The sequence below is a fragment of the Orycteropus afer genome, unplaced genomic scaffold (assembly GCF_000298275.1).
Source record: "Orycteropus afer afer isolate SDZICR_OR568_19922 unplaced genomic scaffold, OryAfe1.0 scaffold00483, whole genome shotgun sequence".
Lineage (NCBI taxonomy): Eukaryota > Metazoa > Chordata > Mammalia > Tubulidentata > Orycteropodidae > Orycteropus > Orycteropus afer.
The window spans coordinates 402,171-413,539 of NW_006922070.1; the positions used below are offsets into that span (position 1 = coordinate 402,171).

Here is an 11,369-nt window from a genome sequence, read left to right on the forward strand (position 1 = left end):
TCTGTTTTTGTCATTATCTCTAAGGTGTGTCTCTTGTAGGCAGCATATGGATGGGTTGTGTTTTCTTATCCAATCTGCAACTTGATTGTATGCTTTTTAAAGCATTCATCTTCTTTTTCATGGAAACCACAATTCTTTTTCTTTGGGGGTGTATATTTCTCCAATTTATATAAGATTTAATTCAGTTATATAAGTTTAACAAGTATTACCTGCTGTAAACAAATTCCATCTGTTATGTAGGACTATTGCTATTCAGAACAATTTAGGAATAACTTTACAAATTTTACCTCTAAAATCTGATCTAATCTTTCTTCTTTCTTTCTCTTTAGCCTATACAGTAACCCAGGTGGACTGCCTCCTTACGCTTCTCAGGGTTTTTCATTTCTTCCTCCGTATCCTCCACAAGAAGCTAACCGGACTATCACTTCTGTATCTGTTGCTGACACTGTTTCTTCAGCCACAAGTTATACCACAGCCAAACCTGCTGCTCCTTCATTTGGTATCCTTTCAAATCTGCCATTACCCATTCCCACGACAGATACTTCAGCACCGGTTGGTATCTTTGGGTATCTGTATTTTTTACCTTTGAAACATTCAGTTAATAAACATTTATCTTATGCCTGCATCATGCCAGCCCTTAAGTTAGGCACAAAAGAGAAAAAGATTAAATCACAATTTTCAACCTGAGTGACTAACTGGTAGAGGAGAACAATGTATAAGCAAATAATTGCAAATTGGGAACTTCCTGTAGAGTCCAGAATCACACAGTGGACACAGTTGAGGGACTAGCAATGCTCACAGGTACTGAAGTAGAACGAGTAGAGAATCAAACAAACAATCAAAATGATTATTTTTTTTTTTTTACCACTTTATCCCTAGTTCCTCAGACCATACCTGATACTTGGTAGGTGCTCAGTAAAAATGAGAGGGTAAGTGAAAGCATGAATGAATGAATTCATGTTTTTGAGGATCAGGATTTGAATAGTAGTTGTGAATTTGCTAGAATGACAAGGAGATAGTATATATGGCATTCTTTAAAGAGTTAAGAGTATTGATAAAGACACAAGACATAAAGCAGATGGTATATTTATCGATCTATCTATAATAAATCTCTCTGGCCATTGGATAGGTATCACAAATGATTGTATAGGAGAAGCAGTTATTATATTGTGAAGGGTATGCTTTATCCTGCTAAGGGCTTCAGGTATTCCATTGGTGTAAATAACATTGTGTTCTTCAGTTAAGCTGGTCACTGTTGCCATGTGGGATAAAACATATAAAGGGATTTAAAAGCTTTCATTTTCAACCCTTAGTGAATGGCACCCACAGTAATGTTCAAATACTGTAAAACCTTATTACATCTAACAACACTAATGTTAGAATTTGTAATCATTTAGAAAATGGACATAAGTGCACTTTTGTTTTTCTAAGCTATTTTTTCATTGTGTTAATGAATGTTATATCAATGAGCTACAAATTAGTAGTATAAACAAACTACAGGAAACCTTTTCAAGTGTCCTTAATTGTAAAGCATCATCTATATTCAAACAGAGTATATACTCTATTCCTCACCTATTCTATTGTCACATGTAACTAGGGTATTTAATTATTCACATTTTTACCAAATTATTTATTTTTTTATACTAATGCTTTTCACTTGAGCTAATTATTCATATGCATAAGTGAAATCCACAGATAATTCTCCACATTGTCACAGATACATATAAGATTTATTTTATAGTCATATACTTGCTAAAAAAAAGTAAGGTAATGTAGGTACTCTATGTTCCTCGCTACCTCTCCCAGCAAAAAAAAGACCCTGTATATACAAAATTACAGTGAAAAAAAATAGACTGAAGGAAAAAGGGGAAAGTAAAGAAAATGTGAAGTGCAACAGTGAAAATGTAAGAAAGTAGTCACGGGTAGTAGTACGTATAAACTTATTTTTGTAAGTAAATGAGAGCAGTCACAGAGATTTTTTGAAATTTAATACTATTTAAAACTCTTTTTAGATAAGCCAAAATGGTTTGGGTTATAAGATGCCTGATGTCCCTGATGCATTTCCAGAACTCTCAGAACTGAGGTAAAAAACATGAAGAGTAAAGTTAGCATTCATTGTCTATTTTATTTTTCAGTACAACAGATCATTTTCATATATTGAATAAAAAGAGTTTTCAAGTCTTCCCTATTCTTTTATCGTTATTGTCTTAATGGAAATTTTTTATAAATCAGTTTTAGGTCTTGTAGATTTTATTTGTTGAGTGACTAGTATGTATATATGATATAATAGTTACCAAAATAACAAGGTCTTTTTCTCATATGGCTTACATTCTTGGGAAATTATTTGAATATACTATTACTGCAGATTTGAAATACTATCTTGGCCTACCTTAGACCTTTTCATTGTTTGATTAACATAATGTTGTGTGTTGAGAAACAGACTAAAGTTAACATAAATTATTATCAGGTGTTTTTACAGAGCCAAAGCTATATTAAAATTTATGGCAGATAAGTTTGTAACATTCAAGTAAAGGTAGCATTTTTCATGAAAGAGTGGTCCTCTGAGGTGCTCCATGAAAAAGTGTTTTGTGACCACTCAATTTGGGGAAGCACTGCATCCTTTGTACCCCCGTTGAAAATTTACAGTACCTATAAAGCTATTATTACTAACACTATTGAATACAGTTAAAAGTTTGTTTTTGCAGTCTCTCCCCCACCCCCAGCCACACCCCACTTCCCCTTTTGCAGTTCATTTTGGCTGTAAGATATATCCCACCAGGGATATATAACCAGCTACCCATGAGAAATCTTACTTATTTGACTTAGTGTTTTATAATCATTTTTAGGAAATAGCATAATTAATATTTTTGGTTAATAATAACAAATTGGGAGCTCTGGTGGCATAATGCCTAAGGCACTTGACTGCTAACTAACCAGAAGGTTGGCAGTTCAAACCCACCAGCCACTCTATGGGAAATCTACTTCCATAGAGACACTGCCTCACAAACCCAAGGAGGGGTTGCTATGAGATGACTCAACGGCACATAACAACAACAACAAATTAATGCTTACAGTATGCCAAATGTATGTTCGGGGTTCATTTGTATTGTAATGTTTACAACAACCCCATGAGGTAGGTGCTATTATAGTTCCTATTTCATAAAAGAAGAAACAGACTTTGGTTAAATTAACTTAAAGCTCTTTGATTCTAGAGCTTCAGTAATTCTTACTATACATCATTTTATATTGATAAAGATGAATAGTACCTTCTCTCTTTCACTTTCTCTTTTTTAAGTTATTATAGAAATGTCAAAAATATACAAAGGCAAACAGTAGTATAATAAGCCTCCACACAGCCATCATTCAGCATCAGTAGTTATTATCCTTTTTGTACATCTTTCTTCATATACCTTCTACCCATTTTATTGATTTATTATCTATTTATTTATTTATTTGTGGAGTGAGAGGATGAGGTATGGATGTGGGTCAGGATTACTGTAAAGTAGATACCAGACTTTTTTTTTTTGCCATAATTGTAATCAATATCATTGTTATACCAAACAAAATTAATAATTCCTTAATGTAATCTAATTTATTCATTGTCTTTTTTAAAAAAATTTACTGTGATTTGGGTGAAAGTTCACAGAGCAATTTCATTTTCCATATAGCAGTTAATACACATTTTGTTTCATGATGTTGACTTAACTTCCTCCCCATAGTGTAACAGCTCTCCTCCCACTTGCTCTCTGTAGTTACCTCTTCCCTGTGTCCTTCTTTCCTATGCATTCCTGTCCCTTGAGCTTTCTCCCTGTGTAAATACTGCTCTTCTGTTCTCCCATGATTAAGCATTCTAAGGAATGTGTCTACCTGATGTAAATGTTAATGTCACCTTATAAGCCTTTCTACTGATTGGTTGCAAGCCACAGGAGTGAATTCAGTTTCCAGACCTGAAGGGTAACTAGGGGCCATAGTCTAGGGGGTCTCACCAGACTATCAGATCAGTAAACCTAGTCTTTTTTATGATTCTGACTTTTGTTCCACATTGTTCTCCCACTCTATCTAGGATCTCCTGTACTGATTCCTTTCCAAGTGGTTGATAGTGGTAGCTGGGCACCATCTAGTTCTTTTGGTCTCATGGTCATACAGGCTGAGGTTTGCATGGTCCACTAGTCCCCTGGAATAATTGTTTCCATGCATCTTTGGTTTTCTTCATTCTTCTTTGCTCTGGATGATTCATTTGTCCATTGGCTTAATAATATTTTTTTATTTTGGGGTTGTTTGAATCAGGATTTAAAACAAAGTCCACACATTGCATTTGGATGCTATAACTCTTAAGTTCTTTAATTGCTAACCATTTCTCTTTACCTTTTAATTTATATATTTATGTTTATTTTTATATATGAATATGTGTGTATATATGTTATTAATAATAAATTATTATTTATAAATAATAAATATATTTATTGAAGAAATTGGTTATTTCTTCTATAGAATTTCCTGTCTCCTGATTTTGCCTGATTGCATTCTCTATTAATAATTAGATGTCCCTCTGTTTCCCACATATCTTGCTACTTGTGGTTAGATCTAGAGGCTTGATTAGATTAGGTTTGATTCTTTTGGCAAAAAGATTTACATCATAATTAGTGGCTATTTCTAGTATATCAAATTAACCGAACCTAAAGCCACAGCTATCAAGTTGATTCTGACTAATAGTGACTCTGTAGGACAGACCAGAACTACCTCATAGGGCTTCCAAGGCTGTAAATCTTAACAAAAGCAGACTGCTTCATCTCTCTCCCACAGAGCAGCTTGAGGGTTTAAATGACTGACCTTTTGGTTAGCAGCCAGGTGCTTTAACCACTCTGTCACCAAAGCTTCTTTTTGTATCACATTAGGCAGCAGTGACATCTGGTTGCCCAATTTTTATGAGATTCAGATCAGCTCAGGTTGAAACACCCAAAACCATTGACCATCCATTATTTGATTAAGGGTTGTGAATATGATATTTTGATTCTGTCATTTCTCTGTATTTATTAACCAAAATTCTTCTACAAAGAACTTTCTTTAATCAACTATTTACTTATACTAAAATATACTTGTAGGGAAAGGCAAAAATAAATACTTGACCTTTTTCCCTTTTTCCCTTTTCAAAATAATGCATTGGTACATTAGCACACTGAAAAGGTGTTTCTGATGGGTGAGTTTTTGTTTGTTTATTTAATGTGTTTCAGTCCACTGCAGACATTATTCTTTTTGATGCATAAACTGTCTTATCTACAGTCAATAGGAAACTCTTCAAGTTGACTTCTGTGTCCTATGTGACAAAACAAAGACAACTGTGGGCTCATCATGAACATGTCTTTTCCCAGATCTAGAATCAGCCATTTTTCTGAAAGGCTCTATGGTTTTGTTTGTTTTTAAGATTAAGAATACTAATGTTATTACTGAAATTATTGAATGCAGGTTACATTTTTTTTGTGTGTGTGTGGTTTTATTTTTTAGGATATATTCTATCAGAGATGTACAGCAAAATACTATTTTAAAAGTTACTTCAAATAATTCTCTGTATGATTATACTTAACAAAAACAGGTTCATTTAATTCCATCTGCTTTGAATTTTAAGGCTGCTTTGTTTTTTCTTTCTATAACTTCATATTTTAAGGAGCTCTGGTGGCACAGTGCCTAAAGCATTTAACTGTTAACCAGAAGGTTGGTGGTTCAAACCCACTAGTCACTTCCACAGAAGGAAGATTGGGCAATCTCCTTTAATAAAGATTTACTGCCTCGGAAATCCATTGGGGGTCACCATGAGTCAGAATCGACTCAGTGGGAGAAGGTTTTGTTTTTGTTTTCAACTTCATATTTTAATTATGTAAGACTTTTATATGGTTCCATGGTCAAAACTGAAAGATAGATTGAGAAGGTTTGGCTTCCATCCCTATGCTCTCCCAGTCCTCTCCTTCTCCCTATAAATATCTATTTAACCTTCTATTATTTCTTTTTTTAAAAAAAAGAAATATATTTTTTTCTCACTATAAGTACCACACAGAAATGCACACAAACACATACGTATCTTTTATTGTGACAGTCCCATTCCTGTTAGCTAAATAGGTACATTCATTAAAATTGGAAGATTGTTATGGCTATTCATGTACCCTAGTCTTAGTAGTTTGTAGTAGTAGTTTGACACCAAACAAAAGCAAAGACTATTTACCTTGCTGAGTCTTGGAAAATTTTATTGGCTACATCATCACCAACATACTGTTAAAATCAGGCACTGCCTTGAATAGAAAGACCAGTCTTTGGTAAAGGATTTTTATAAGCCGTATTACAATATCCAGTTTCTTTGCAATTCTTTTTCCCTCTCATCAACACATATAATGAAAGGAAAAGGGAGAAAAGTCTGTGACTTTAGCTCTTTTGAATTTACTGTATTATTCATAATTTCAGCATATGCTTTGAAAACATTTATAGCTTAAATTTTACATATCAGTAAGCCTGGTTCTTATCAGGAAATTGAAGAAATAAGTGATATTCTAAAGCAATGATATTAAAAAAACAAAAGAACAAAATACTTATATTATTGCTCTCCTGTTTTAAGAAGACTCAGTTGAATAATGGAGAGCACTAGTTTCATCTTATCTTTACCTGAGTTAAGTAGATCTTCTTATTGTTAATTTCAGGCCACTGTATAATTGTGAAAACTTCCCCACAGTTGTGATTTTAAAGAAAGTAGATAACATCAGTATATCCATTGGACCAGAATTCACTTCTACGGATTCTGTAAGAATACAGACTATTTTATGTTCCATTGTGGTTGATATTTTATTTGCTATTAAGGTTAAATTAACCTTCTTAAGATTTATATATAAAAATAGATACTTAAAAAATTATTTAGAACCCTATCAATTGGATAAAACTGAAAACTCATTACTATTTATCATCATGGGGAAAAAAGATGATTGATTTTTATTAACAACTTTTTTTTCTGTTGTGTTTCTAGTGTGTCACAACTCACAGATATGAATGAGCAAGAGGAGCTATTATTAGAACAGTTTGTGACTTTGCCTCAACTAAAACAAATCATTACTGACAAGGACGATTTGGTAAAAAGTATTGAGGAGCTAGCAAGTATGTCTTCCCTTGCTTCAGTTCAAATTTCTGGTGACAAATGTGATCTTTATCTAGAAATAAACCAGAGATTTATCTTGCAGGAAAAAATCTCCTTTTGGAGCCCAGCTTGGAAGCTAAAAGGCAAACTGTTTTAGATAAGGTGAGTTAGTTGTTATTATTTTGAATAAAAAAATTATGCAATTTAAAAATAAAATAAAACGGCATTTTTATTTATCTTTTAGTATGAATTACTTACACAAATGAAATCTACCTTTGAAAAGAAGATGCAAAGACAGCATGAACTTAGTGAGGTAGGATTATTTAGCTCTTTTCCTTTTCCATAAGAATTTTTAATCTTACTGTATGTGAACCACATTTCACTTGCACTGTTATCAGAAAGTGTTTGTTAGATGTCTGACTTTTAAGACATATACTGCTAAAAAAGTAGATAAACACAGCTCTCAAATATGAGGCATAAATCATTTATGCTCATGCAAGAATGTACTTGGTTCTAGGACATAGAAAAATATGAAAATCCCCCTCAAATAACTTACATGATATCAGTGTAATCTTTGTAATAAAACCTACAGACAAAAAATTTCAACTTTAGACTCACTTGTATATTTATAAATATCGTAAGTTGAAAGTTAACAGATTAAAAAACTAAAGTGTAATTACTACAACTAATAGCTTATATACCAGAAACACAATTATATGATAAACAACAAGATATTTTACATAATTCAACCCATATTTCTGAAAAAATAAAAAGAGAATAGAAGGAAAGAACCTTATATCTCATACCAATAACTAACATCATACTTAATGATATTCCATTTCCTTTCAAAGCAGGAATTCTGAAAGGTGAAGCCAAGGCAATGAAACATAAAATAGAAACAAAACAACTGTAGCAAAAAATGATAGTAAAGGAGAACTCAGCTTTATAATGAAAACTTCCTTGATGTCATGTAGATAGAAAATACCATAGTCAAAAGTCTAACCTAAACAGTCCTCCCCTGCTCTTCTCAGAAAATCCTAGAGAACCAACGGAAATACTCTTAAATGCACATTAGCATTTAGTAGATGTTGAAGAGGCTTTTCACAATAGCCATCATTCCTTAGGCAAATTCTAAGTAAACTAAGAATGGAAATTAATTAATTAATTTGAGTAAGAATATTAGAAATCAACAGCAAACATCACACTTAATAAATAAACATTACCACGATCCCAGTAACAGTAAGAATAACATAGTGATGCCTCGCTAATACTGCTGTTTAACATTCCTTGGGAGGTTCTAGCCACTGCAACAAGATTTTTTTCAAAAGAAAAAAAAAAAGTATAGTATAAAAGAAGGATGCAGTGATTGTCTATCAAAAGTAAACAGAGGCAAAACTTGCAGAGCACTGAGACACATTTTCCCCCTGCATTCCAATAATTACTAGTGCAAAATGAAGTTGAAACTAATTTAAAATAGCAACAAAACTGTAAAATGCTTAGAACTAAAGTTAAAACCCAATGAAGTGAAAACTTCACTGCGTGAAAAAAAAAAAAAAGACTTAACTGGAGTAACATAACATATTCATGGACTGAAATATATGGTATCATAAAGATTTCATTCTTCTCAAAATATCTATAAATTTAATACAGTTCCATTTAAAACCCCAAGAGTGTTCTTTTTAATCTTAGCAGATTTATTCTTAAGTTCACTCATGACTAAATGGGATAAAATAGTCAGGAAGAGTATGGACAAAAAGATAAAATGAGAAATGCTTCTCTTTCCCAGTATCAGTATGCACTATAAAACCTCATTATTTAAAACAGTATGGTAGATTGGTAGGGAGAGAACAGTAGTTCTATGCAGTCATCTTCAGTTCTGAAATAGACTGTGTATATGAGTAATGGGTTGGGAAAAAATATAGGGTAATGTATTTGCAAAGAATACAAATTGAGTACAGCTATCTCATCATGAAGGGTAGATTGAAAAATAAATATATAATGGTAATACGTACTGAATCCAAGGGTAGGAAATTAAGTTCAATTAGACCTTATTAGGGGAGCTCTGGTATTGTAGTGCCTAAGGCATATGACTGCTAACCAGAAGGCTGGCAGTTCAAACCCACCAGCTACTCCTCAGAAGGAAGACTGGGTGATCTACTTCCATAGAGATACCACCTCAGAAACCCAAGGATTCAACTTGACAGCAGTGAGTTGTTGTTTGAGACGTTATGAGAAGGATAATCTGAAACCATACATTTCAGGGACCACCTATTTTATCTCTGCTACTTTGTATTTACTTATATTTAACGCAAATGGCCAGTGTGGAGTCAGCTTCATTTCCACATCATGACTTCTTAACTCAAATGACCACTACCACCTGACCCAGTCTGTCAGTAATTACATTATTTATCTGTTGCTGTATAATGTATTACCCCAAAACTTGGTCTAAAACAACAAAATGTTTATTATATCATAAATTCTGTGAATCAGGAATACAAACATGGCTCAGCTAAGTGCCTTGGCCTTAAGGCTGCAATCAGAATCTCAGCTGGGGCTATTATAGTTTCTCATCTGAGGCTTGATTAGGAGAGGATCCACTTCCAAGTTAACTCATGGTTAACAAGGTTCATTCCCTTGTGGGCTACTGGACTGAGAGCCTCAGTTCTTCGCTAATTGTTGGCCACGGACTTTGCTAAATTCCTTACTATGTGGGACCCTCCATAGGGCAACTCAACATGACAGCTGGGTTCTCTCAGAGCAAATTAACAAGAGAGAGCTCAAGAGCTGGCACACAAGACAGAAACTTCAGTCTTTTTGAAACTTAATCTCAAAAGTGATATCCCCTTCCTTTTGTCATATTCTGTACACAAGGTAGAGCCCACACTCAAGGGGAGGGAATACATAAGGGCAGGAATACCAGGAAGTAGGGACAATTGGGAGCCATCATAGAGAGTGACTACCACAATGTTCTAATTCCTGAATCCCCAGCAAAGGACAATGATTTGCCCTGTTTCTCATTTAATAGTTTCTAGCCAGTGGATTGGTTTCTCATGTGTTAAGTTTCCACCCCTATATCCAACAATAGAAGATCTCTATGGGGCATTGTACGGTAGCAGAGTTCTGCAAAAAGGCCTTGTAAGGCATATAATGAATGGTTTCTCCCCACCTGAACTTCGTTTTCTTTCCCTTTGAGGAGTTTTCCTTAAAAACTAAGAGTGCTTGATTTTCTTTTTCAGAGCTGTAGTGCAAGTGCCCTTCAGGCAAGATTGAAAGTAGCCGCACATGAAGCTGAGGAAGAATCTGATAATATTGCTGAAAATTTCTTGGAGGGAAAAACTGAAATAGATGATTTTCTCAGTAGCTTCATGGAAAAGAGAACAGTATGTAATACTCTTCAGTTAAGGGCAAATGACTGTAATATAAATTATTTGAGTATGTTCAAGAGCAAACACACCATTAGTACATTACTGAGCTAGAGTTTTGAGTGTCAAGAGAGGAAACTATAAAGAGTCTCTTGAGAATGAGAGCAGCATCCTCCTATCCCTTTAAACCTCTTGTGTGTACACAAGTAAATCAAATAATAGTTGTGTTTTAGAAATGATGTTATCTGTATCATAAAGCCACTACTAAAGCCATTAGTCAAGTCTAGTTTTGATAGTTGTAAAACAATCTTGAATACTGTTTCAGAAGTTAATTCAAAAGGGAGTATTCTATAAAGATAAAATAAATGTTTAAAATATTACTGAGATGTTTAAAATACGACAGTTTCTGTTCTGATAGTTTCATTGAATGTTTAAGAAAAAGGCTGCTTACAGTTAGTTACTTGCCCTTTGATAGAGTTCTAAATATTTACCTAATTTCTCTGAAACATCATTTTAAAAATAACATTTAGTTAGTAAACTTTATAAAACTTGTGCTATGTATTTATATTTCCTGTTACGGTAGGTGGGGTAGATTTTATTATCCCCATTTTCCATGAGAGAAAATGAAAAGTTTAGAGACATTAGTAATCTGCCTATTGTTATAGCATTGTTGTTGTTATGTGCTGTCAAGTCGGACCCAACTCATAGCGACCCCTCCTTGGGTTTCTGAGACGGTATCACTACGGAAGTAGATTGCCCAACCTTCCTTCCCAGGAGAGGCTGGTGGGTTTGAACCGCCAGCCTTCTGCTCAGCAGTCAAATGCCTTAGGCACTACGCCACCAGAGCTCCCACAGTCATATTTAGTACAATAAAATAATGAACCAGAAATCAATGC

General features: G+C 33.9%; 1 protein-coding gene across 1 annotated transcript in view; it reads left to right on the forward strand.

Moving 5' to 3' along the window:
- VPS37A (VPS37A subunit of ESCRT-I) overlaps positions 1-11,369 on the forward strand; it is a 56,220-nt gene that overhangs the window by 44,213 nt on the left and 638 nt on the right. Inside the window, exons 5-10 of the mRNA XM_007954941.2 lie at positions 330-552; positions 2,013-2,083; positions 7,004-7,131; positions 7,215-7,273; positions 7,356-7,424; positions 10,348-10,491. Coding sequence (XP_007953132.1) covers positions 330-552; positions 2,013-2,083; positions 7,004-7,131; positions 7,215-7,273; positions 7,356-7,424; positions 10,348-10,491 — 694 coding nt within the window. The remainder of the gene's footprint in view (positions 1-329; positions 553-2,012; positions 2,084-7,003; positions 7,132-7,214; positions 7,274-7,355; positions 7,425-10,347; positions 10,492-11,369) is intronic.